General features: G+C 47.8%; 2 protein-coding genes across 10 annotated transcripts in view; both read left to right on the forward strand.

Moving 5' to 3' along the window:
* SPATA3 (spermatogenesis associated 3) overlaps window positions 1-2362 on the forward strand; it is a 38436-nt gene extending 36074 nt beyond the window's left edge. For 3 of the 7 annotated variants that reach the window (XM_081585607.1, XM_081585604.1, XM_081585611.1), the window contains one exon: window positions 2000-2362. The gene's annotated coding sequence lies outside the window, so the exon portion shown is untranslated. The remainder of the gene's footprint in view (window positions 1-1999) is intronic. The other 4 variants (XM_081585606.1, XM_081585603.1, XM_081585610.1 and 1 more) reach the window with 2 other exon arrangements.
* Window positions 2363-7058: 4696 nt separating this feature from the next.
* On the forward strand, window positions 7059-19719 carry LOC145543583 (uncharacterized protein C2orf72-like). 3 transcript variants are annotated; one of them, XM_081585600.1, is made up of 4 exons: window positions 9961-10596; window positions 14389-14499; window positions 16814-16849; window positions 16998-19719. In XM_081585600.1, the coding sequence occupies exons 1-3, from the start codon at window positions 9993-9995 to the stop codon at window positions 16816-16818; spliced, it is 720 nt and encodes a 239-aa protein (XP_081441726.1). In that variant the 5' UTR covers window positions 9961-9992; the 3' UTR covers window positions 16819-16849; window positions 16998-19719. The 3 variants fall into 3 exon arrangements, with proteins under 3 accessions (XP_081441727.1, XP_081441726.1, XP_081441725.1); XM_081585601.1 differs by lacking the exon at window positions 16998-19719 and having other exon boundaries at window positions 7059-10596; window positions 16814-16907; XM_081585599.1 differs by lacking the exon at window positions 16814-16849.
* The last annotated feature ends 8207 nt before the right edge of the window (window positions 19720-27926 follow it).

The raw sequence follows: 27926 nt of genomic DNA on the forward strand, positions 1-27926 counted from the left end.
ATCAAAAAAGCAAGAGAGTTCCAGAAAAACATCTATTTCTGCTTGATTGAATATGCCAAAGCCTTTGACTGTGTGGATCACAATAAACTGTGGAAAATTCTGAAAGAGATGGGAATACCAGACCACCTGACCTGCCTCTTAAGAAACCTGTATGCAGGTCAGGAAGCAACAGTTAGAACTGGACATGGAACAACAGACTGGTTCCAAATAGGGAAAGGAGTACGTCAAGGCTGTATATTGTCACCCTGCTTGTTTAACTTATATGCAGAATACATCATGAGAAACGCTGGGCTGGAAGAAACACAAGCTGGAATCAAGATTGCTGGGAGAAATATCAATAAGCTCAGATATGCAGATGACACCACCCTTATGGCAGAAAGTTAGGAACTAAAGAGCCTCTTGATGAAAGTGAAAGAGAAGAGTGAAAAAGTTGGCTTAAAACTCAACATTCAGAAAACTAAAATCATGGCATTTGGTCCCATCACTTCATGGCAAATGGATGGGGAAACAGTGGAAACAGTGGCAGACTTTATTTTGGGGGGCTCCAAAATCACTGCAGATGGTGACTACAGCCATGAAATTAAAAGACGCTTACTCTTTGGAAGGAAAGTTATGACCAACCTAGACAGTATATTAAAAAGCAGAGACATTACTTTGTCAACAAAGGTCTGTCTAGTCAAGGCTGTGGTTTTTCCAGTAGTCATGTATGGATGTGAGAGTTGGACTGTAAAGAAAGCTGAGTGCCGAAGAATTGATGCTTTTGTGGTGTTGGAGAACTCTTGAGAGTCCCTTGGACTGCAAGGAGATCCAACCAGTCCCTCCTAAAGGAGATCAGTCCTGGGTGTTCATTGGAAGGACTGATGTTGAAGCTGAAACTCTAATTCTTTGGCCACCTGATGTAAAGAACCAACTCATTGGAAAAGACCCTAATGCTGGGAAAGATTGAGGGCAGGAGGAGAAGGGGATGACAGAGGATGAGATGGTTGGATGGCATCACCGACTCAATGGACATGAGTTTGGGTAAACTCCAGGAGTTGGTGATGAACAGGGAGGCCTGGCATGCTGTGGTTCATGGGTTCGCAAAGAGTCGGACACAACTGAGCGATTGAACTGAGAAGTCCCCAACATTAGGGTACTGACTGAAATAAAGTATGGTTAATCATGGGCTTCCCCAGTGGCTCAGATGGTAAAGAACCTGTCTGTAATGCAGGAGACGCCAGCTGGATCCCTAGGTCAGGAAGATCCCCTGGAGGAGGGTATGGCAGCCCACTCCAGTATTCTTGCCTGGAGAATCCCATGGACTGAGGGGCCTGGAGGGCTACAGTCCATGAGGTTGCAAAAAGAGTTGAACACAGCTGAAGCAACTGAGCATGCACATATGCATGGTTAATCATATACATGGGGCTTCCAAGGTGGCTCAGTGGTGAAGAATCCACCTGCCAATGCAGGCGATGTGAGTTCAATCCCCGGGTCAGAAATATCCCCTGGAGAAGGAAATGGCATCCCACTCCAGTATTCTTGCCTGGGAATTCCCATGGACAGAGGAGCTTGGCAGGCTACAGTGCATGGGGTCACGAAAGAGTCAGACACGATTTAGCGACTAAACAACAACAAGTTACATATATGTGACACTATTTAGCCTTTTGAAATGACAGTGTCAGTCTGTAGATGTTGACATGGAAAGATATCCACAATATATGGTCCAGGGAGAAAAGCAGATACTCGAACACTGTGTGATGCCATCTGCATGAATGGGTAATGGTAGAGCACACCTATGGTAGGAGTCATGGAGTAGGGATTGTGTCTGGTTTCGAATACTCTCACATTCCAGGACATGACACAGGGATTTACATATTCTGGGCCCTCAATAAATATTTGTTAAATATAATCAAGACTTTGTTAAAAACCTTGAAGGTTAACCCCCTACCTGTTAATAACAGAACAGTGGGTGATTTTTTTTCTTTTTTATTGTCTTTATTTTCTGTTCTTTTTCTGCAAGAAGTATGCTGAGAAGAGGATTGACCGCTGCCTTCAGAATTACGCTGCAATGAATACATACGTTCCTCTGTAAGCACACACTGGGTTTTCAGGTCCCTGTTGTCTGTGTTGCTGCCTGAGAGAGCTGGAGGCCCGTGAAGGCTCTAATGAAGCTTTAGTGACTGCACTTTGTTCTTCTCAAGTTTGCCTCGCAGACAAGCTAGTGACTTTCTGATGTTAATCTACCAGATCCGTGACCAGAGGGGGAAAAAGTGCTTAAAAACTCAAAATTCTTAGAATTCTTCCTGAGGATTATAAAGCTGCATGAAGACATGAGTTTCTGAATCCCATTCCACTATCCAGGCAATAAAGATAAGTTCATAAATATTGTGTCAAGTGTCAAGTAAACATCAGATGGAAGAAGAGGAGCTTTGAAAGAATGCAAGTGGGTAAAATTCTTTCTACTGCAGGAATCACAGAAATGGTAACATAATGATTATTCTCAAAGGCTGAAATAGAAACTTTCATCTCAATAAAATCCCTGAGCTTCCCAGATTAGAGAATGGCACAGAGTGCAGTATAAGCCCAAGTGAAAACATTTGAGATATTTTATGTGTATCTTTATTTTTATCCTGCTCTGACTATAGAGAAAAAATATTTATCCTTGCTTGCAAAATACATTAATAAAATATTTTTTAAGAAGTCACAGATGCTATTAGGAAGAAGAGAGAATTAGCTTAGGAGAAATAATGTGAAGCCAGGGATAAGGTTAATATACAAAATGCTTGCAATGAAAGTTCTACACACTTGCTAGTTACGAGCCACAGTTTGACTCTGAGCTTCCAGCAGCCCATGCAAAGAAAGAAACAAGACCAGCTGTTTTGCTCAGGATGTCTGTGAGATTAAAAACAATCGCGTGCTTAATTCCAAGACCAGAAAGGCATTTCTTCCGTGTGTTTTCATAGGGAACAAGGGGTCCCATCGAACACACAGATCTGTCAGTGGAACACATGTTTCCATGCACTCACTGAGCCCATCTGTTTGAATCCTTGATCCATCCCTCTGGGCAAGAGAAGTGCCAGCCAGGATCTGGTCTGAGCAAGAAATGTTACAATAAGATTCATATTTAGTGGTCAGCTCATCTTACACCAGTCCCCCTATGAACAGTGATCATGATGTCACCAATGTCCATATGCCCCGTCCTAGATCTCATCAACTAACTAGGGGACTAAGGGGCTGCTGAAAATGCACAGAATGAGATGTATAGGTACAAGAGCAGGGAGTCCGTGGTGAGTACTGGCCCTCAGGTCCACCCCATGGACACAGCTGACCTTCTATTTGATAGTCTGTAAAGCGGCGCTTGCTCTGAGTCTTGACTGAGGAATGGAGATGACTCCTGTGAGTACTGTCCTTTCATCCCCTCTGATCTCAAGGTGCCTGGCAGGGAACATGTATCTGGTTGGTGAGATCTGTACATTCATGATGTACAGGGGAGGTATGGTCTCATTCTACTTTTAGAGCTCCCATTAGAGCTACTCTTAGTGCTTCCTGGCCACTTGTGACCAGCATCATCCTACCATAAAGCTGGATCTGGAGAGACTCAGGCTCAAACTCCAAGTTGATAAACCAGGTGGATTTTTTTTCTCATTCTTTTATTTTTTCAATCATAAAAGTATGGTAATACATTTAAATGAGACTTGGAAAATATAGAACAAAGTTACATACAGTTCCACTATCAGTTCAGTTCAGTTCAGTCACTCAGTCGTGTCCAACTCTTTGCGACCCCATGAATTGCAGCACGCCAGGCCTCCCTGTCCATCACCAACTCCCGGAGTTTACCCAAACCCATGTCCATCGAGTCGGTGATGCCATCTAACCATCTCATCCTCTGTCGTCCCCTTCTCCTCCTGCCCCCAATCCTTCCCAGCATGAGGGTCTTTTCCAATGAGTCAACTCTTTGCATGAGGTGGCCAAAGTATTGGAGTTTCAGCTTCAACATCAGTCCTTCCAATGAACACCCAGGACTGATCTTTAGGATGGACTGGTTGGATCTTCTTGCAGTCCAAGGGACTCTCAAGAGTCTTCTCCAACACCACAGTTCAAAAGCATCCCTATATATTACAATTATTTTTGAGTAGATTTTTTAAATTGGAATTTCAATATCAAACTCTCAAAAATTAATAGAATGAATATACAGAGAAGTAGAAGGATATAGTAGACCTAGAAAGCACCATGAACCAATTCAACGTGATTAAGATTTATACAATTTTCACATAACAGTAGGATACAAACTCTATTCAAGTTCCCATGGACTAAACTAGGAGACACTGGAACATATCCAGGGTGCCAGAATTTCGTGGTCTAAAGGTATTGACATCCTACAGAGTCTGACCAGGTGGATTTTTAAAGGAAGACCAAGTTGAGTGGCTTTGAAGTCCTTACAGTACAGGTCAGCTGTTGTTCACTCCCTGCCCCACCAAGCCTCAGATGCAGACAGAGCCTCCTGGAGCCGCCTGGAAGCCATGGCCCTGGCAGTGGTTGCAGAAGCCCTCTTTGAGGGTGCAGATCGAGGCTGCATTTTGCCAACACTGTGCTGAAGATGCAGATGTTCAAGCCCTGCTCAGGGAGCTTTTCAGCCGCTCTTGGTTCTAACTAAGCAGGGTGGGCTGGTGTCCGCGCTTCACCCAGATGTCCTTTCAGTTGTTGCTCTCGGGTCTTCTACCACAAGCCCCTCAGTGGATGTGTGGGGGTGGGATGGGGTAGAATGGCTGAAATGTGGCTTGAATACAAGTTTCTGCTGATGGCAGAGCTGCCTCTGTGCCCCTCCCACATCCACTCAGCCAGTGCAGGTATGCCCTAGGGGCCTGCCCACCACTCCCCCTGACACCGCTGTGCCATCGTGGGCCCTTCAGGGGCACTACAGGGGCTTAAGTCAGGGTTTCTGGTTCAGCGTCCTCTCCCAGGCTTCTTAATGAACCCTCATTAGACCCTAGAGCTCAGGTAAGGCTGAGATGCTTAACCCCCAGAAGAACACCAGCTGTCCCAGAGATCTGCACTCCCAGTGCCCTGATGGGAACCTGTGCTGGCCAGGGAGACCACAAAGGGGAGCAGAACATGCCACCCGAAAGTGTGCCACTTTGGTGTGTGGATTATTTTGAACTGAAGGTGATTAAGACCCTGAAAACTTAGGAAAACCTTTTTACCTCTTCCTTATCTGCCTGAAAAGTGAATGTGTTAGTCGCTCAGTCGTGTCCAACTCTTTGTGACCCCATAGACTGTAGCCCACCAGGCTCCTCTGTCCAGGTGATTCTCCAGGCAAGGATACTGGAGTGGGTTGCCATTGTCCTTCTGACCCAGGATCTTCCTGATCCAGGGATCGAATCTGCTTGGCAGGCAGATTCTTTACTGTCTGAGCCATCAGGGAAGCCTAAGAGATTTTTAAAAGGAAGCTTGTACCAAAAAGACAGCTCTTACCAGAGATAACTTTTCTAATCTGAGAGACTTACCTGCATGGTAATATCTGATGCCAACCACCTGCTCTTCCCATCTTCCTGTGAATGGCCCTCGTCCCCCTCTGACACCCCAGGCCCCTAACCCTTTTCTCAGCTCAGGATGGCAGCAAAGCCTCAATTGGCCAACTGCCTTTGCATCTTCTGTCTTTGTGGGGCTCCAGGATGCACATAATTTGTTTTTCTCCTATTAATTTGTCATCTGTCAATTTAATTATTACAGTAGCCAAAGAATCTAGAATGGAGGAAAAGAATCCTTTTCTTCCCCAACAATGAGGAGATTAACTTCTAGCACAAGGGAGGGAAAGGAAGGAGGAAGGAAGAAAAGACTGGGATGAAAAAGAGGGAAAAGAGAGGAGAAAGAGGTGCCAGCAACTCAATCAACATTACTCCTTGATTTCTAAATCAGCACTTTTCTATCACTGCTCCTCCCAAGCTTCACTTGAGCAAATATGTGTGCTAAGTCACTTCAGTCGTGTCTGACTCTTTGTGACCCCATGGACTGTAGCCTGCCAGGCTCCTCTGTCCATGGGATTCTCCAGGCAAGAATACTGGAGTGGGTTGCCATGTCCTCCTGCAGGGGATCTTCCTGACCCAGGGATCGAACCCGGGTCTCCTGCATCTCCTGCACTGCAGGCAAATTCTTTACCACTGAGCCACTGGGAAGCTGAGCAAATACAAAGAAGCGAATTGTTTCAGAAATCCTAGTTTCACTTGACATCCCCATTGCTGAACCAGAGACATAAGAAGACGCCTGTTTGTTTCATGATTTTGAGGGCATGAACAGAGGGAAGGAAGAAATATTCTTGGCAGCCTACCTCTTTTTCTAAGGTTTTCGTAATTTCCTGTTAATTTAAGACCTGAACCTTTGCCAGGTAAATAACACAGGTAAAGATAAACTTCACTGGCCCTGGACTCTGACCTTTGTTGAACGCCCCGCCCCCTCTCTGATCTAGCCTCCATCCCACCACTGGAAAGTTTGAAATTGTTACCTGGAAATTTTAAGCCAGAGAATAAATAGCTGAAGAGGCAGAGCATATTGATTTTAGACCAGTGAAAGTATAAAAACACCAGCACATTTGAGAGTTCCTCTCCAGTCAGCTGATAAGTTTTCCTCTCTTTCTCAAAAAGATAACCAAATGGAGTCAATTTCCTTTCGACGTTCCTGGTAGGGCTCCCACCCACTCTGCCACCTCCCAGCTTATGCCCACCCAGGCTGTACTTTGCCAGCATTGCACAGAACAATTTACTTAGACAAGAGTAATTTAAATAAGTATTTAATCCCTTTTTCTCCCTATTGTTGAGCACACCCATATTTCTCTTCTTGTTGGGAGACTTCCTCTAACAGTGATTTCAAAGAGGGGCTGTATATGATTAAGGGGTTATATCCTTTATATAGCTGATCATCTAGCTAGAGATCAAAATCTAGGTTCCAAGTTCTTACTCTTTGATACTTTAAAAATATTCAACTATTTTCTTAAATCCAGTGTTACTGTTTAGAAATCTGAAGTGAATTGATTTTTGTTCCTTCCTCACCCCTCTGCTATCCTGTTGCCTGGAACATAGAGGTAATGGCTGGAGCTTTCACTGCCAGTTTGAATCATGAGGTCAAGATGGAGGAATAGTGATCCAGAATGAAACCTGTGTCTTCAAAGACCTAGTAAAACAGAGCTACAACATCAGCCGTGAACTATCCATGTTTAAGTTGCTACAACAGAGAAAAATAAATGTTCATTGTGTTTATGCCACTGTTACCTGTAGTCTGTGTCATTAGCAGCTAAAATGAATCTGATTTCATGTATTGATTAAATATGCATTAGCTTGTACTTTCCAAAAATCTGATTAATTTTTTCAGTGAGTTCCTGTTCACCAGATATTAGCAGTCTTGGCTGGCAGTGGGTAAACATGAAAGGGACTGAAGTTTAGGTTTTATCTTGAACTCCCTCCTAGTGAGCTCAAGGAATGTGAGTGGGCATAGGAATGGCCTCTGGCATGACAGTGTGAATTTGGCTACTCCTCATGTGCTACCACCCCCACCCCCATCAGGGAACTTGTGGGCACACTCTCCTGGCACTACTCTTTTCATGAGCCAGACCTTGTGGTTGGAATGCCCTGTTCCTGCCAGGGGAAAGAAGGGACTGCTAGGCTGCAAGTCTACTTGTCTGTACTTCTGCCCTGAGCCTGATGTTACCATCTGGGGCTGTTTTCAGTACCATGGGAGGGGTGGGAGAGAGGCTGGAGTTGGGCGATGATCTATGGAGGCCTCTGAAGCAAGAAAGGACCACATTACAAGGCGATCGATCACTCAGCCTATCCCTTTCCAGGGCACTCAGCTCTCATCTGGAAAAGGTTTCTGTGTCTCTCCCACACATGTGGCCTCCCCTCTGTGGCCTCCAGGAAGGTAGGGTGGGGGAGGGCACATCTCATGGTTTTTAGGTTTGTCTCTCAGTCTTCTTCAACCTCCCTCTTGCTTCCATAGCATCTTCAGGTTTGTATTCACGGGACTGTGCCAGCATCTCAGGCACATTACCATCTTGTCAGCCCTGCATTTTTTCATTGTACCGATCACCATCTGAAGCTGATATTTATACATGTACTTTTTATGGTCTTTCTCTCGAAACCTCCACTAGATCTGCAGCTCCACAAAGGTAGTAATTTCACCTGTTTGCAACTGTCTTCCCAGCACCGGGCACAGTGCATGGTAAAGATGCTCGATAAATCCAGATTGTCGACTGAATCACTGAGCTGGTGCTGGAACACAACCTGATTCCAGCGCAGGGATTCCTGCTCCATATCTTGTGCTTTTCCCACCTAAGTCCCTGGATCTCCTGGGCAAAGATGGTGTAGAGAGGCAAGAGGTCATATTAACTAAGACCCCAACAATAATATTGGGTCCTTCCCCAAACACTGGCTGAAATCACTGCTGGATGATCAGACTTAGGGCAGGGGTCCTCTGTCCATGGAATCCTCACTGCTTGAGCTCAAGAAAGCTTTGTTTTGGTTGAATGGACATACAAACTCTCCAGTCAGGAAACAGGGTAACTACAAGAGCAGTTTGGGGGTTATATGATGAAGGAGAGAATGGAGTACTAACATGTTCTTGACCCAAAAGGGCCTTTGGTCTATACTGCATCATAGAGGGCAGGTAAGGAGCCTTAACCAGTGCTGCCCAATGCCCTAGCCACTCATTTCATGTGGCTATTTACACTTAATTAAAATGAAATAAAATCCAAAAAATTCAGTTTCTCAGTAGCACTAGCCAGATTTCAAGTGCTCTATAATAGCCACATATGGCTAGCAGCTATTGCACTGGACAGTTGTTGTTTAGTTGCTTAGTCCTGTCCGACACTTCTGCGACCCCAAGGACTGGAGCCCACCAGGCTCCTCTCTCCATGAGATTTACCAGGCAAGAATACTGGAGTGGGTTGCTATTTTCTCCTCCAGGGGATCTTCCCAACCCAGGGATCAAACCTGCATCTCCAGCATTGTGGGCAGATTCTTTACCGCTGAACCATTTGGGAAGCCAACACTGGACAGTACAGATAATATATAAAACACGTTCATCATCACAGAATGTTCTATTGGACAAAGCTGACTTAGACCCTTAGAATGAAAGGAAATGCATTCCTACTGCTGACCTGGCCTACTGACATTCTCTTGTCCTCCAGCCCATCCCCACGTCCCCAACACACACATAGATCAAAACAGCAGCCCATCCCCACAGACTTCCTGCTCCACAGGGAGCAACACTATCTGCCTTTACTTCCAGGGCCCTGCAGGTCATAGGATTTATTGAACCGATGAGCCCTTAGTCAGCTTTTGTTCAAGGCTGAAGGCCGAAAAAGTGAGTCAAGGACCGTAGTAACAGACGAGACTCCTGCTTCCCCTCTTTTCTCACCCCTACCCTCTTCTCTGGTGCCCGCACACACACACACGCCCCAAATTCCAAAGCAGCAGTCAAGGACAGTCCCGCCTGCAAAACTTCCTGTCCCCACACCACGAGAACGCCTCAGAAATATCTGCTCCAGGTCTCAGACCAGTCTTGCTTGTGAAGATACATTTGTTCACATAATTTTCCGTCTTACTCCACCTTCGACTTAGCATAAGTGTGAACTGCTCAGTCGTGTCTGACTCTTTGTGATCCCATGGACTGGAGCCCACCGGGCTCCTCTGTCAGTGGAAGTCTCCAGGCAAGAGTCCTGGAGAGGGTGGCCATTCCCTTCTCCAGTGCACCTAGTAGGTGTTCAGTAAATGTTGGATGAATGGCTCAGTTTCCCCTTGTCTGCCGCCGGGGGACCGCGGGAGGCGCCACCCTTAGAGGGCTGGAGGGGAAGAAAGCCCCCGCCCAGTTCCCGGCTGAAGCGGGGCGATCCGGCTCTTGGGCCGGGGGTCGGGCGAGGAGCAGCCCTGGAGGCGTGTCCTCCCCGGCCGGGCGCCGCCGCCCCAAGAGGCGGGCAGCTGGCCCGGCAGGGCCGCAGCGGCCGCAGAGGTCGGGCGGCCGCGAGCATGGAGAACGAGCTGGAGGCGCTGGCCGCCCGACCCGAGAGCCCGGGCGAGCCGCCCTTCCAGGCCCTGGTGGAGGCGGCGGGCGGGCGCGGGCAGGTGCTGCTGGTGGGCGAGCTGTGGGAGCGCGAGCAGAGCCGCGCGCTGCTGTGGGACTTCGCCCGAGAGGTGTTCCCGCCCCAGCAAGCTGCGGGCAAGCCGGGCGGCGGGGCCGCCGAGGGAACTGGGCCCGGGACGCCGGGGGCGCCGAAAAGGCACGCGACCGGGGCGCGCGCCATCCGCTCTCCGCTCGTCTTCGTGCTGTGCCGCGCGTCGTCGCTGGCCGCCCGGGGGCCCCGGCGCCACCTGCGGGAGATGCTGCGGGATGTGCGAGGCCGGCGGCGGGCCGGCGCGGCGCTGGTCGGGGTGCTGGTGGCCGAGGCGGAGCCGGAGGACGCGGTGGCCCCGGAGCTGCGGCTGCTGGAGGCGCTGCTGCGCACGGTGTTCGGCCGCCAGGCGGGAGGCCCGGTGCAGGCGGCCGCCTACCGCCCCGGCCACCCGGCTTCCAGCCTGGCGGTTCAGGCGGCCGCCTGCAGGGCCCTGCAAGCCGCCGGGCCCTGGCGACCAGGTGAGGGGGACGCGAGGCCCGCGGGGCGTGGGCGGGCGGCGGCTGGACACCGCATTGGGAGCTCTTTAGGCCAGCGCCCTCCCGCCCCCGCCTCGTGGTACCCCGAGGTAAACTGAGGTCGGGAGAGAGGCGGTGCCTAGCCCTAGGCTTCCCAACTAGAGCGGAGCGGGCCCTGGGCAAGGGGCCGAGTCTGTCCCGGGAGGACCCTGAGTGCATGCGAAATACAGGAGCTTAGGAAAGCCCAAGGGACAAGCAGAGGGCAGGAGAGGTTGGTAGAGAGAGGGTTGGACGGCGCTGGGCAGAGATCTGGAAGTTTCCGGGAGGAGAAGGAGGGCGCGGAGACGGGAAAGCCTTGAGAAGCGCCACTTTAAAGGTGGGAGGAACACAGAACTGGGGCCAGGGGGTTTCTGGTGCTGGGAGCCTGTAGGATGCGCGCTGCTACGGATGCGGAATGCACTATGGATGCGATGGTGAAGCGCCGTGGGGTCAAAGGAACAAGGCAAGGAATAAATGCGGGGCACTTGGAAGTTGGAGGAAAGGATGTGAGGGACTGAGGCACAGGCTTTCCCAGTTCTTCTTGACTGCCCACCGCGGTGTCTGCCTCTCTTCCCTCCCCACACTCCTAAGGAGAGGGGATGGGAGTGGGGGTCTTTTCCCAGCCCCGGTGACTGCTGCCATCAGCAAAAGGGTGAGAATCTTCTCCAACCTCGTACACGAGGTCTTACAGAAGCTTTCCAGGGCCCCGAGATTAAAATATGGACGCTAAGTACAGCTGGAGCTGGCAAAGCTAGGAAATGCCAGAGCGATCTTTGCACTTCTAGCATCCTTCTACTCCTCTCTCCAGCACCTGCCGCCCTCCAAGCCTTCCAGCCTCTGCCAACCCTTCTTGCTAAAGAGTTACTTAAGAGAGAGGACATATTCTGCCTCCCTGGGCATTAAGTGTGTTAACCCAGCAACTGGGTGATGCCAGACTTAACAGGGGTGGGGATGGGTCTCCTTTTCCAGCAAGGAGATCTGGTACCCCTGATGTCACAGGCTTCCCTGCCAACTTGGCCTGCCTAGGTGAAGACCATCCCTCTCAGCTATAGAGCCTGTCCTAACCTCCCCCTTCCTACATCTATTCTGTTGGGTCTGTGAGAAAGCCAGCTAAATCTGAAACTCAGTGTCCAGCATCCTGAAAGACATGCCCAGCATCCTGAAAGACATGAAGAATGTCCCAAGGTGGATTGTGATTCAGATTGTTGCTGCCAGCACCTTTGCTGACCTGGCCCCATGGGGGAAATTTTCTGTTCCTTAGTGAGTTTGTGCCTAGAAAATTATCTGAGCCCTCAGTTTCTTAGCTATCTACTATTCCCAGGGAACAACTTTTTAATTCCCCAGAGCCAAGCTTGTTCTGGCCTCCACTTTTCTTTTTACATTGCAGTTGGATGAAAAGCGTTTTCTTCCATCCTCCTTTTCCTCTCACCATTCAGTAGTGGACTTCCTCCTCCAGAAAGCCTTCCCTGACCCACTCCCATTTGCAAGTTCACAAATGAAACCCCAGAATCCGCTTCTGCTCTCCAAGCTCTTACCACAGTGGTTTTGTCACTTTCCCTTGTGAGTTTCCGGAGAAGGCAATGGCAGCCCACTCCAGTACTCTTGCCTGGAAAATCCCATGGATGGAGGAGCCTGGTAGGCTGCAGTCCATGGAGTCGCGAAGAATCAGACACGACTGAGAGACTTCACTTTCACTTTTCACTTTCGTGCATTGGAGAAGGAAATGGCAACCCACTCCAGTGTTCTTGCCTGGAGAATCCCAGGGATGACGGAGCCTGGTGGGCTACCGTCTACGGCGTCACATGGAGTCGGACACGACTGAAGCGACTTAGCAGCAGCAGCTTGTGAGTTTCATCACCACTGTATTCCCATTTCCTGACACCCTGCTCGGCACACAGAATCCTTGCCTCCTTTTAAACAGGAACACTTAAAATCTTTTAACGGTTTGCAAGGGAGTCATTCTCTATTGCATTAAAGTCAATTATACTTTCATCAAAATGTATTGAACATGAAACCTTTCATTAATGACTGAAGGTCATGGATGTGATTATAACTCATTGTCCAGCAATTCCTTTCAGGCTTTTGTGGTAGGCTACACCATGGATTCATGCTGCTAAGGTTTTGCTAGTGACAGCAAAGTTTTCCAATCTCTTCCCTCACTGTCTGGTGGCTATTCTTAGACTTTTAGGCTACCTGCCTCTTGCTAATGCTTGTTTACTCAGTGTATGCTTAATACAGCTGTCTTTTGGTTGCAAAACTAAGGACCCAATCTTATTAAATTGGGTACAAATCAAGAGTAAATGGGCCCCACATAAAGAATTATAAATAAGGATTTTCTGTGTTTTGGCTCTCTGGAGTCCTTTTTTAAAACTTCGTTCCAGTTGACCTGATTCCAGATGGTTAGGGATCCCCAGATAACTGAGGTGGTACTATAATAAGGAAACTAGAATCAACATGTAATTATTTTGTATGTGATTATCAAAAAAGATTAATTCTATTCCTATTAAGAAGTAGTTTGATGGCCTTTTCAAGAATAGTTGAATGGCCATCGTTAAAAAATACAAATAATAAATGTTGAAGAGGGTTTGAAGAAATGGGAACCGCTTGCTACACTGTTTTTAGGAATGTAAAGTGGAGCAGCCAGGATGGAAAACAGCATGGAGGTTCCTCAAAAAACTAAAAATAGAGTCACCACGTGATCTGGCAGTCCCACTCCTGGTCATATATCCAAAGAAAGCCATAATTCAAAAAGGTGCATGCACCCTTGTGTCCACAGCAGCACTATTTACAACAGCCAAAACACAGAAACAACCTGAGTGTCCACTGACAGATGGATGGATAAAGAAGATGTGAGAGATATATATAAAATGAAATATCACTCAGCCATAACAAAGAATGAAATAATGTCATTTTTATATATATGTAATGAAATATCACTCAGCCATAACAAAGAATGAAATAATGTCATTTGCAGCAACATGGATAGACTTAGAGATTATCTTACTGAGCGAATGAAGTAAGTCAAAAAGAGAAAGACAAATATCATATGATATCACTTATATATGGAATTTAAAATATGACACAAAAGAGCATATCTATGAAACAGAAACAGACTCACAGACATAGAGAAGAGACTTGTGGTTGCCAAGGGGGAGGGGTCATGGGGAAGGAAAGGATTGAGAGCTTGGGATTAGCAGATGCACACTAGTATATATAGGAGGGATAAACAGCAAAGTCCTACTGTATAGCACTGGGAGCTATATTCAGTATCCTTTGATAAACAGAAATGGAAAAGAATATATTTTCTAAATGTCTGTATCTGTATAACTGAGTCACTTTGTGGCACAGCAGAAATTAGCACAACATTGTAAATCAACTACAATAAAATTTTAAAAACTTGTTTGAACTAAAAAATCGAGGGAGGAGGTTTATGGCTCCTTGAATTTTTTTCTTTGGTGCTATATAATTGTAATTAACTTCACATCGTTTTTGTTACTGTAGTTTCTCCAATATGGTACCTACACAGGGTTTCTGTGAAAATGAAGTAATATCAATATATATAAAAACAATTGGGTTTTTTTTTTTGTTAAGTTCAAAAACCCTATCCCCTTTTGCAAATTAGAGCCTTTTTTTTTTAGTTAGTTGAAACCAGGGCAGTTGACAGCTGAAACTTTGGTTGCTGAACTGAAAATTGTCTCAGTTGCATTAAGAATCATCTGACCCATGGCCTCTGGGACTTTGTGTTCTTTCTAACAGAAGGAGCCTGGGAGAGACCAGGCCTTCCAGCACTGCTGGCATGCTTTTCCTGGGGTCCCTGGAGCCGGGGGAAGGACCCAGATACCTGTTCCCGCAGTGGTCCAGCTCAGGGTGAGTGTGTCTCCTTCCTGGCCTCCTGGATCCCGAGGGGGGGCTTGGGGTTACAGTCAGGTGCACATAGGGACCGAAGGGATGGAGTGGACCAATATCCATGAAGGGAGGGAATAGGGGGGTGGGATGGGGGCTTTAGCCCCAGGAGTCTCCGCCTAAGGAAGACCATCTTGGCGGGGCTGTAAGGCAGATGTCAGACTTGCCTAGTGGGACATCTGGAGCCAAAAGCATTGTTCCCTGCCCTGCCCCATCCCCGCACCCCTTCCCCCCACCCCAAGCATCCTGGGAGGTTCCCCAGAGCAAGTGACTTTTGAGCTAAGGGTTGGGGGATTTTCTTAGGGAGAAAGGGGAAAGCTTTGGAGAGGGAGCACTATGAACCAAGGCTTGACAGCATGATGTCAAGCTCAGAAAAGGGACCCCTGCCCAGAGGGCCCAGCGGAGGTGGGGGGTGGGGGGTGAGATAGATGCATAAGAGGATTGGTGAGGACCAAGGCTGAAGAAGAGAGTCAGAACCAAATCAGGGCCCTAGGCCCAGGTCTCTCAGGAATAGGGAGCCACTGGCCACCTCTGAGCAAAGACGCGCAGATTAGGGTGTTAAAGAAGTGACTGGACTGCAGGAGCAGGGAGAGACCAGCGGCAGAGCCCAGCTAAGAGGGAACTGCACCCTGCTGGGGCGCTTGGGTCCCTGCCTTGCAGGCTGTCACCTCCGAGAGGCCCTGAAATTGCCTTCTTGCCCAGGCTCTCTCACTCATGGCGGCTGCTCCTTCCATCAGCAAGAGAATCTCCAGCCTCCCGTAACATAATGTAATCACAGGAGGGACAATCCATCACCTTTGGCACAAACCGAAAATCAATGGCCTGACTATCTCATCATATTCACGGGTCCCACCCGCACACAAAGGAGGGGATTATGCAGGATAAGTGCCCCAAGGAGTGGGAAACTTGCTGTCTTAGAATTCTGCCCACACAATTGAAAGCTTAAAAAATACAAAAGGAGAAACACAAATATTAAAAATCATTTGTTTAATTCCCTCACTCAAAGGTAACTATAATTTGGATAGACTACTCAGTCTGTCTCCCTAGCGACCTATTTATAGCACCTTGTACTATTTACATTTTAATAAATTCACTCCTATATAATAGATAAATCATCTGCAAAATGCATCACATATTTAAAATATTTAATTACAAAAATGTTGACTTCAATCTCTGCATCATCATTTTGGATGTATCTGGAAACTAAAGGGAAAGAAAGTGAAGGAATCATAAACAACTTTATGTAAGTCTTGGATCACTTCCCTCTGTAGCATAGAACAGATTGTTTAGTCTCATGTAGAAGTGAATACATTAAGATGCAAATTGCATGTACAGACCATATGTATACATTTATAACGTAGATCATAAATAGTAGATTACACTTACATACATATACTGTTTTAGAGTCTGCTTTCCTCATCAATAACATAGTGTGACTGTGCAGTATTCCACAGCAACAATTACATGTCAGCATCTTTCATCTTCTTTTTTCTTTGAGGTAATCGTAGATTCAGACACAGTTGGAAGAGACCATGTAAAGAGTTTCTATGTACATCTTGCCCAGTTTTCCCCCATGGTAACTTCTTGCAAAACTATAGGATAATATCAACAAGCTGGATATGGACACTGAAACAATCCACAGGCCTTATTCAGATCTCCCTAATTCTACTTGTGTTTGTGTGCGTGTTTAGTCTTAGGGAATTTTATACATCATTTTTAATGCCTGAATCCCATCATATGACTGAGTAAGCGATAGTTTACTCAGCCAATCTCTTTGTCAGACCTCATATTAATTAGGGTGCTCTCAGCTCCAGGTGAAGAAACCATGATGAAAACTAGTATCAACAGCCAAGGAATTCATTATCTCACCTAAAACACAGTCTCGAGAGGGAATCAGCTTCAGGGCTCATTGATTCAGGGGCCCTGCGACCCCGTCAAGGACCCAGGCTCTTTCCTTCTCTCTGCCAGGCTGTCCGTGCTGTTTCATCTGTAGGCTGGTAGCAAGGTGGCTGGAGCAGTTCCACTGCTGCTGGAGCTATGCTGCTGCCAAGTCGCTTCAGTCATGTCCTTGTGACCCCATGGACTGTAACCTGCCAGGCTCCTCTCTCTATGGGATTCTCCAGGCTAGAAGACTGGAGTGGGTTGCCATGCCCTCTTCCAGGGGATCTTCCTGACCCAGGGATTGAGCCCAGTCTCCTGTCTCCTGCCCTGCAGGCAGATTCTTAACCACTGAGCCACCAACACTGGGAATTCTAATTATTCCTAATTATTTCCTTAGGATAAAATCCTAGAAGTGGAATTGCTGGGTCAAAGGGTATGTACCTTTTTAAGGTTTTCGCTACGTATTTTGTTGGGTTTTTAAAGTAGATAGTTACTGGGGCCGACTTCTTCCCTTTCATTCCCAGCGTTCCCACTCAGAAACTTTGTCCTCTCACTGGGTGAGTCCTTCTCTTGTGTTCCAGGTGACCTCCAGGACCCTGAGGAGGAGCTGGTACTGATGGCCGTATATCCCAATGGAGATTGCGAGGATCCCGGAAAGGGATCAAAACCCTGTGACAGAATTGCCTCTGCTCCCACTGAGCCCGCCAGAGACTTGAGATGAAGGCTGGACCCCTGGCTGCCCCACTTCTAACCTACAGACTTGGAGCTGGCTCTTCTCACTGAGTCGCCCTGCCTCCATGTTGACCTTGGGATGCTGGTAACTACAAGGCCTCCCCTGCCGGGGGCTGTTGCATTGACATGTTACCAGCCAGGCAGTGAGACTTACAAAGCTAAGTAGGACCTAGGAAAATGTATCCTCTGCAAACCTGCCCCCTACCTTGCATCTGCTCATTCTCTGGTCACAGTGGGGTCATCATTTCTCTCTGCCTTGGTTTCTCTATGCCATTGAGACAGACGGCTATGGGCTTTGAGCTCCTGTGGTGCTGTGGCACCCTGTCATTGTTTGCATGAGCGTCCATCATTTGAGAGCAGCTGGACCAGAAATCATCAGATCTGAGAGAGGAGCCCTGGACCTGTCACTCAGCCTTTGGGGCTCAAACATGTAGGAGCGCTACCAGCCCAGTGGCTCTCAACCAGGGGCCAGGCTACCCCTCCAGGCATATTGGAAATTGTGTTGTGTGTGTGTGTGTGTGTGTGTGTGTGTGTATTGGGAGAGTCACTGCAACTGTGGGGCACCCCTGGAATTTAGTGGGCACCTAATAATGTAAGGGACAATCTCCAGTGGTGCAAAATGGTTCCATTAAAAATGCCAATTGTGGCAACTTTGAGAAACACTGGGTGAGACGGTCTCCTCCCAGTCAAATTCTAGGAAGAGTCCCCAGAGCAGAGAGAATTGGGTTTCCTGGGGCTTTGGCTCCCAGAGCAAGCCAGAATAAAGATGCACTGCCACCCTGGGGGCCTCTGGGGCCAGAGCCAAGATGGTCCATGTGCTGCAGGCCCAGAGCATAAGTAGTTTTGCACACCTTTCTTCTCCACGTTGACATTGACTTTCTGTGCCAAGTTCTTTGAGAATAAAGATGCTGGGAACTGACCATGTCACCAAATGGAAGGAAAGTTACGGGTAGGAATTACAAGAGCATAGGATTTGTTTTGGATCTCAGGTCCAGTCCTAACACAAGATCAAAGCCGATGAAGCCCAGAGGTGCCACGTTCCAGAATCCTTTTTTGTCTGCTTATGAGTCCATCAGAGTCAATGATATTCCGTTAAAAGTCAGGAAGACAATCTGTGTTTACTCAGAGAGGGAACTCTGTATTACCTCCTTTGTCCTTCTCACCTGCCCCTGGAGAAATCCAGTCTTTAGAATGACAAGGACAGCTCTGACTTTCCCCAGTAGAAAGCACTATCTGTGGGAAGCAGCTAAATGCATTCATTCATGCATGATTCACTCACCATACATGCAGTTGTGACTGCTATTTGCCCAGCACTCTACAAGATGCTACATAACTTGTGTTAGTTATTTCAGCTCTTGCTATGATGGCAACTAAACATGGAATGGGAAACCTTCTGCTGCCCAGGAGCTCTTTGATGTTAAGGAGGAGGCCTTTCTGCTCCAGGCCTCCTGTTTATTCTGTCTAATAGGGAGCCTAATCCATATCGGACTTCCCAGGTGACACTAGCAGTAAAGACTCCGCCTGCCAATGCAGAAGACGCAAGTTCGATCCCTGGGTCAGGAAGATTCCCTGGAGGAGGGCACAGCAACCCACTCCAGTATTCTTGCCTGGAAGAGGTCCATGAACAGAGGAGGCTGGTGGGCTACAGTCCAGAGGGTCAAAAAGAGTTGGACATGACTGAGTGACTGAACATACACACACAATCCATATCAATGTGAGGGCAGGTAGGAGGACAGGAAAGACCCAGCTGACTTCCCCCTACACAAGAACGGATCAATGAACTGCTGTTGGTTTTGTTTTAAAACAAGGAGCCCCATTCCTTCAACCGTGGCCACCTCCTGGGAAGAGAGGAAGCGGGAGAGGAGCCTACGTCCTCCTGTCACCCAAGTCCTCCAGCCGTGCAAGCTAGCTGTTCGCCTGCACCCCACTGCAAGCTGGGTCCAGAGTTGCAGGCAGACCAATTTCTGCATCAGTATTATCTCCACTGGAGGCTAGGACTGCAGAGGGCTCTACAGTATTTAGTGGGGCCCGGAATGGTGTGTCTCAGTTAATCCAGAGGGAGTTCAGACCAGTGCAGTCAGCAGAGACGCTGAGACAGCGGCCACACTTATTGGTGCACTTGTGCAACAACAGGAGTGGCTGCTTCCAGTGCTGGTCTTGGAACAGTCTTCAGCAGCCTCGTCGTTGATTATGCCAGAAACCCTTGCTGAAGCAGCAGCTGTTCTCATATGCTGTCCTGGCACTTTTTTTTTTTTTTGGCCAAACCACATGGCATGTGGGATCTTAGTTTCCAGCCCAGGGATCGAACCCACACCCCCTGCACTGCAAGGCGGAGACTTTACCACTGGACTGCCAGGGAAGTCCCTGATGATTGCTTTCTTGAATTTTGTTTGCCATGTAACAGAAATTACTGTTTGAAATGTTGGCATTCATATTAATTATGGATGTAACTCTATATATCTTACTGTGACTCTGAAAACTGTAGTACTGGTGTCAGGGAAATGTACATTATTTCCAAAGTCGTTTTGTTAAAGATGAAAACTTTAAAAAATAAAAAGGAATTAAATAAAATTGGAAGGCCGGTGATTTTGAAGCTGCTATATATTTCCATTTCTCTGTTAATCTGTTCATAATAATTTGAAGTTTTTTTATTTGGTGGAGGGAGGGAGCTGTTTTAAGTTAGGAAATGGTCTAAGGCAGAAGTCACAAGACAGCAGCCTCTGCTGTGTTTAAAAATCTTTTGTAGGGATTTCCCTGGTAGTCCAGTGGTTAAGAATCCACCTTCTAATGTAGGGGATGTGGGTTCGATCCAAAGTAAGATAGCAGCTGAGCCCATGCACCGCAAAGAAGAATCTGCCGCTACTGAACCCGCAGGTAAATTCGCAAGCCTGTGGTGTGAAGAAGAATCTGCCGCTACTGAACCCGCAGGTAAATTTGCAAGCCTGTGGTGTGAAGGATGGTTTGGTGGTGCTCAGTCGTTCAGTCATGTCCGACCCTGCAACCCCATGGACCGTAGCCCACCAGGCTCCTCTGTCCATGAGATTTCCCAGGCAAGAATACTGGAGTGGTTTCCATTCCCTTCTCCAGGAGATCTTCCAGACCCAGGGATCGAACCCAGGTCTCCTCCGTCTCCTGCATTGTAGGCGGATTCTTTACTGCTGAGCCATCGGGGAAACCCAAAGGGTGGTTTACATATGATTTTTTCATTACCTTCAGTATTTGCTGTGAATAGTTGAAGAGAGCAGATCTTTCTTTACTGAGATTTGGGTTCTGCCTCCCAAATGTTAAATGGGACTGAGACCCACCTTTGCTTCCTTCGGGCAGGGTCTCCTCCCCTCCCCACCCCATGGTCCCTGCTTGGAAGCCCTGGACTGCCTTCTCTGCCATCTCGAGAAATTGCTAAGACAAGCCCCATCCTTTCAGGAAGTATGGTTGCTGTCTTCTAGCAGACAGTAGAGTTGGGTCCCAGAGGGATGCCCTTGGTGGTGAGTCTCTTCTCTAAGGACCCTTCACAAGGTGCAAAGGTTGGGGTGGGCCTGTCTGAGGGGGCAATTACAACAGCGGTACCAGGAGCCATCGGCGAGGGGCCTCCGGTCAGGTCCCAGTGTGGACTCTTGGGGGCTAATCTTTCTAATATGGCAGTAGTTGTGCTACTTCTGACTTGAATCAACAATTCTAATAGCTAATAAAACCAAACCCTACCTCACTTCTGTCTAATCAAAAACAAAATGGATCTTCCACTTTATTCTCGTAAAATCTTTCTTGAAGGGACCCTTGGAAGCAGGGCATCTGGGTGAATGGCAGGACCCCTGGAATCGTCTGGTCGGAAAATCCCCCAGTCCTGGCCAGGGTGACATGTCCGTGACCACAGTGGTTGGGATTGGAAAGCCGGCAGCTGGAAAGTATAAGTAAATATTTTAAAAGAGACTGCTTTTTTTAAAAAGATAGCATTTAACTTGGTATTTATTAGGGTGTGTGTCTGCACACGCGAATGTTTAACAAGCCAGACAGCCTAACGGAGTCTCAGAGAACCCTTTATACTACGTGCGTCACGGTTTCCTCTCAAAGCATTTGTCTACAAGAGGGCTCTGCACAGGGGTCCCTTGGTGATCAAACCACAAGCTTAAGGCAAAGTTGCAAAGGGGCCAGGGGCTGAGGCCCCCAAACCTGTGGTCCAAACAAGCCCCTCTCACCCGGGACAGACTACCTAGGACCCCACGTGCCTGGAGAAGGTTGACGGTGGCCACATTAACCTGAAAGCCATCCATGCTGTAGCAGATCCCCGCTGCAGGGCTGTTCCTGTGGTCAGGAGGCTGCACTTTGCCCTGTTTGGGAGGCAAACACAGCCCACACAGCGGAGGAAGCCGGTTATCTCGTACTCGAGGCCTGTATAACCCCCTTGTGACCTGGTTTTGTGTGTAAGTGGCTCAAGGATTGGGACAGAAGTGGAAGCTGCCCTGGGCAGCCTGCCACATGATTACATGTGGAAAGTTCAGGGAGAAACAGGGTACAAGGCAGGAGTGACGCCCAGGATCCCACATGTATCCTTGAAGCCTTTGGTCCCTGGGCCGGAACCCTCTGGTTGCCTTCTATCTGGGGCTGCCTAATTGGAGCAGGGGCTTCCCTAGTGGCTCTGTGGTAAAGAATCTGCCTGCATTGCAAGAGACATGGGTTTGATCCCTGGGTTGGGAGGAGCCCCTGGAGAAGGGCGTGGCTACCCACTCCATTATTCTTGCCTAGAGAATTCCATGGATGAGGAGCCTGGTGGGCTACAGTCCATAGGGTCACTAAGAGTCAGACACAACTGAATGACTAACACACACATACAGTATGGAGCAGAGGCAGAGACTGAGCCATGCTGTGGTTCACAGACATCTCGGAATTCCACTTGAGGGACCATGGTATGTGACTGACTGGGCGCTGAGGCCGCCGTGGGACCAGGGCTTTGACAAGAGCATGAATCTTGTCTGGCTTCCTCCCTGAGCTGCCCAGTCCCAGCCAGGCCTCCTCCTGCAAGTGCAGACCAGTGTATTTCCGAGACAGAAATTCAGATTTTAAGTCTTAAGTCATGCTTGTGACTGTCCTGCTCTGCATTTATTTGGAGTAATTAGGTGCTTAGCTTAGTCCTTGTGACCAAGCCCTCGTAACGAGTCCTGGTGGCAGAAACCAGGCCTTTGTCTTGTCACAGGAGTTCTTTCTCTTCCTCACTGGTTGACAAGGTCTTCTCAGAGCAGGGTGTGGCCTCAGGTCACTACCCCAGCCCCAGAAGGCCTCCAGCCTGACCACTCTGACCCTCCGCCGTCCCAGGGGCCCTGTGCTCTCCAGAACTCCTAGCTGCCACGGCGGTCACTCCCAGCCCCTTAACCCCAGAGAGAGGCAGGTCTCGTGTTCAGCTTTTGCCCCCTGGTCTGGTCTGGCCCTGCCTGTGCCTTACCAAGGAGCAGCCATGACTATGAAGTAAGGCGAGGGGCCTGGCCTGAATCCGAGGGCAGAGGGACTGAGGCCTTTGGGTGAGTCTAGACCAGCTCGTCTCAGGAGAACCTATAGGCACATATGTAGCTTTAGCTTTTCTGGTAGCCATATTGTAAAAAAGATCAAAAGAAACAGGGGAAATCATTTTAATAACATTTTATTTAGCTCAGTATGTCCAAAATAGTATCATTCCAACTGCAAATATTTTTAATACATTTTAATGAGACATTTTGCATCTTTGAAATCCCAGTGAGGATTTTACACTTCAGATATTAAGTTTTTATTCAAAATACTTAATCTACATTTAGATTTTTTAAAATTTACAATTGCAAAAATAGATTTACATCTTCAGATTGTTCTACATACACTTACAAGTTGTCCAGTGACTGAACTGGGTGTTTGTGTTTTTAAATTTCAATGGAAAAAAATTATAATTTAATTTAAAATCAGTTCCTGGGTTGCACTAGCCACATTTCAAACAGCCACCTGGGGCTAGTAGCCATCAGATAGAACAGCCAGAGTGCAGGAGGCCTCTCCCGAGGGTTCATTGTGACTCCTCCCACCCCTGGCCACTAGCCCAGAGCTGGCTCTTCATCTTAGACCTTTCACTCTCTCAGCCACCCTAGCCCCAACTCCTGACCCTATACTCCCCCCCGCCTTCCCTCTACACCCTCTCCTCCCCCCTACCACCACGAGGGGACAGTGGCTTCCAGCATCAGCTTGTCCATGGCAGACTTCCAGTTGCCCAAGATAGGCGTTGCCTTCCTGGACACTGTCCTTCGAGGAAAGAGACCCTAATGTCTTCGATGGCTTCCAGGGTTCTCTCATGCTTTAGTCCATCCAGGCCAATTCCAGCCCCAGCCAGGCATTTCCCTCCAATGGAGCACCTACCCACTGGAGACCCGAGTCCCCATCTGCATTTCCCGTTTCTGCTCCATGAATAAATGCTTTCAGTCAAAAAGCATGTGGCCTGCAGGCTGTACGTGAAGCAACCAGTAGCCGCGTGACCAGTTTTACTGCCCGCTGTTCTCTGCCAAGCCCTTGATGAGAGCACCTCCCAGCACTAGCCTGCCTGCCACGTAGGTAGACCCACCCCCTATACAGCAGGACTACTGTGCAACAGGGATCTGATCCTGGTGTCCTGGAACGGACAGCAGCCCTTTGCACCTTATCACTCGGCAGCTTAGAAAGCAATCCCTGGCAGTCCAGTGATTAAAGACACAGGGCTGGAAAAGAGGGAGAAAGGAGAAAGGCAGAAAGAGAGAGGAAGGGAAGGAGAGAGGGAGAGAGACAGAGAAAGAAGGTAGGAGGGAGGGAGAAAGCATGAGGAAGGGAAGGAGAAAGACAAAGACAGGGACACAGAAAGAGACAGAGAAGCAGAGCCAGGACAAGGACACGTGCACAGGCAGTCTTCTGAATATTTGCCTGTGTTTTCTGAGCTCATCACCTCTGTAGGGATCAAGATCACGCCCACGAAAAGTGTACCCCAATGACATGTACCCCAATGTTCATTGCAGCACTATTTACGATAGCCAGGACATGGAAGCAACCTAGATGTCCACTGGCAGACGAATGGATGAGAAGGCTGTGGTACGTATACACAATGGAATATTACTCAGCTATTAAAAAGAATGCATTTGAATCAGTTCTAATGAGGTGGATGAAACTGGAGCCTATTAAGCAGAGCGAAGTAAGTCAGAAAAGAAAAACACCAATACAGTATACTAACGCATACGTATGGAATTTAGAAAGATGGTAACGATGACTCTATATGCGAGACAGCAAAAGAGACACAGATGTAAAGAACAGACTTTTGGACTCTGTGGGAGAAGGCGAGGGTGGGATGATTTGAAAGAACAGCATTGAAACATGTATATTATCATATGTGAAATAGATCGCCAGTCCGGGTTCAATGCATGAGACAGGGTGCTCAGGTGCACTGGGATGACCCTGAGGGATGGGATGGGAGGGATGTGGGAGGGGGGTTCAGGATGGGGAACACATGTACACCCATGGCTGATTCATGTCAACGTATGGCAAAAATGACCACAATATTGTAAAGTAATGCTAAGTTGCTTCAGTTGTGTCCGACTCTGTGCGACCCCGTAGACAGCAGCCCACCAGACTCCGCCATCCTTCGGATTCTCCAGGCAAGAACACTGGAGTGGGTTGCCATTTCCTTCTCCAATGCATGAAAGTGAAAAGTGAAAGTGAAGTCGCTCAGTCGTGTCCAACTCTTAGCGACCCCATGGACTGCAGCCTACCAGGCTCCTCCGTCCATGGGATTTTCCAGGCAAGAGTACTGGAGTGGGGTGCCATTGCCTTCTCCTGTAAAGTAATTACCTCCAATTAAAATAAATAAATTAAAAAAAAAAAAGAAAAGTGGGTCTCCTACCCTCACCTCAGCCACCAGCACTTGTCTTTGGCAGCCCCAGGGGGCCACTTGAAATGTGGCTAGTGCAACCCAGGAACTGATTTTAAATTAAATTAAAACTTTATTTCATTGAAATTTAAAAACCGACACCCAATTCAGTCATCGGACAACGTTTAAGTGTATGTGTCTAATACTTGTAAGTAGAGGAGCTGTCCCTTGAGTTCTGCCCCTGCCCTTGATTGGAGTGGATGGTGTCTTTGGTGTTGTTTGTTTGTTTTAAATCCCTGGCGGGAGAACTAAGATCCCGCATGCCAGGTAAGGCCAAAAATAAAATAAGTAGATTCAATTCGCTTAAAATATCTGTTGTAAAAATCAATCAATTAATCAGTAATTAAAAATAAAAAAAGGTCCAGGGCTTCCACTAGAGGGGGCAGGGCTTCCAACCCTGGTTGGGGAACTAGGATCCCGCATGCCACACGGAGGCCAAAAAAAAAAAAAATTCAAAAAAACACAAATTTTTTTAAAAGTAGCAGGGGTGGAAAGCAATCGAATCCAGTTCTTCACAGGAGGACCGAGCCCTCCGAAGACCCAAGATTTAAATGCCAGAAGGCTTACGGACTGGGCGGGGGCGGAAGGGAGGGTGGGGCAGCGGATAGAGGGTGATCGCTTTGGAGAGCTCGCCCCTTCCCACTTTCCTCGCCTTCTGGGAGGCGCTGCAACCACAAGAGGGCGCTGCGCGGGCCACGGAGATGCTCCCGCTACGCTTCGGACTGACTCCTGCTCAAGGTGGGTATGAAAGTGAAAGTGAAAGTCGCTCGGTCGTATCCGACTCTTTGCGACCCCATGGACTATAGAGCCCATAGAATTCTCCAGGCCAGAATACTGGAATGTGGGTAGCCTTTCCTTTCTCCAGGGGATCTTCCCAACCCAAGGATCGAACCGGGGTCTCCTGCATAGCAGGCGGATTCTTTACCCACTGAACTTCAGGGAAGCCCCAAGGTGGGTATATCTGCAAAGAAAAATCAGAATCATGGTTTCCTCCCTTCACTCGGACAGGGGCCCCAGCCCAGCCCGTACGTGTGTAAGACCACAGCTGACGTCATTGGGGCTTTGAGATCTTTTGTGTTACCCCTAAATCTGGAGGGAGATCGTTGTTTTATGAACAGAGCACTGGGTAAGAATCCTTTCTGTGGTCTTGCTGTGTCCTCTGAAAAGAAATCATTTTAGAGTCTTGAAGAGGCAGGGGTTTCTAAGACATAGGTCTGAGTTCTAGCCTTGTGCCATTGGTCTAATAAACATTTATTGATCATCTATTATGTGCGTGACCCTGTGCTAATTACCATAGGGGACACTGAGATGAATAAGATGTGGCTGTGCCCTTGAGTAGTTCCTTGTGTACTTGGAACGTAGGCAAGGAGATATGATTATAGCTGTGTGGGGTAAAGGTTGTAAGGGGACACAACATAGGGTAGTCAAGGAAGGCTTCCCGGAGGAGGTGTGGCTTGACTGGCACTCAGGACAAGTCTGGTTAGCTGGGTGTGAGGGGGAGAAGACCTTGAAGGTAGAAGGGAGGTCAGAGACAAGGCACATGGCTGCACAGCTGCTCAGGATGGCAGGTGTGTGGCCCACAGGGCAGAGGAGTGGGGCAGGCAGGTGGAGGGTAAGCAGGGTTGGGTGAAACTCCTGGAGGAGCTTGGAGGAGAGAGTCCCTGTCTTCCTTGTTTTGAGTAGTGCTCCAGGCTGTCTGTGAAGAATGGCCCGCAGAATTGTGAGATGGTGAGCAGGAAGTCAAGGCTGTTGGGAGCTGCTGCAGCTAAGAAAGAAGAGGGGACATTTATTTTTCTTATAAATAGAAGTTTGTACCTTTCCACCCTCTTCACCCATTTCACCCAAGTTACCAACTTAAAAAATCACAAGAATTTCACAAAAAATTCTGATTTCCAGCTTTTCTTGGAAAAAAATCATAAGCACTCATGACAGTAGCCCACATCCTGGCAGACCACCACAGTAGGAGTGAGCAGCCACTGCTCTCTTTAAATGGGGTGGGCATGCATTTGCAATCGCTCAGTCCAACTCTTTGCGACCCTTTGGACTTGGCTCCTCTGTCTATGGGAGTTTTCAGGCAGGAATACTGGAGTGGGTTGCCATTTTCCTCCTCCAGGGCCCAGAGATTGAACCTGTATCTCCTGTGTCTCCTGTATTGCAGGTGGATTCTTTACCTACTGAGCCATCAGGAAAGCCCTGAAATGGGACATCACTCTTCATTTTGTCACAGTCACCACTATACCCTACTGCCCCCTACTGATACACATACTAGTATCAGTTTCCATGCATTATCCTGTTGAGCTGGTGTTTTCTTACACTAGACTTGCTTCACTAAATTCCACTATTTGTTAGTGTTTGTATCTGATTCTTTTAGGACTTTGGGGCACACAAGAGTCTTTATGTGAGTGATTAGTCAGAGTACCTCTGTAAAATAATACTCCCAAACACTCAGCCTGTTTGTTTTTCATGCACACTTCTGAAGGCAGTGCCTTTTAATCTGAGCTAAATTCTTCAAAAGTGTTTAATAATTACATTTAATATATTTTAACATATAGATTTAAGAATACTAATTTTTTTAGTTGATGACACTCAAGTGTGTCATCAATCAAATTTTATTTCCACTGAGAAACATTGGTTTGTGTAACTAGGTTAAATTGTTTTGAAAAGGCCTCAGAAATAAGCTTTAGTTATGACTATCCAGTTGAAGAGTAGCTTGATAGTGCAAGGCTAGAGGCTTTAAAATGCCACCATTTGTCACTAATGTTTGTCAAGACTTTCTCAGTACTGACTATTGAAGTAAATTGTCTATTAAAGCTGGAATAAAACTGCAGATGGCAATCACAACTGCCATTTCAAATTAGATATACTAAAAAACAGGAACCCGCTG

Source organism: Giraffa tippelskirchi, chromosome 3 (assembly GCF_054371585.1).
Source record: "Giraffa tippelskirchi isolate mGirTip1 chromosome 3, T2T-mGirTip1v1.2.pri, whole genome shotgun sequence".
Classification (NCBI taxonomy): Eukaryota; Metazoa; Chordata; class Mammalia; order Artiodactyla; family Giraffidae; genus Giraffa; species Giraffa tippelskirchi.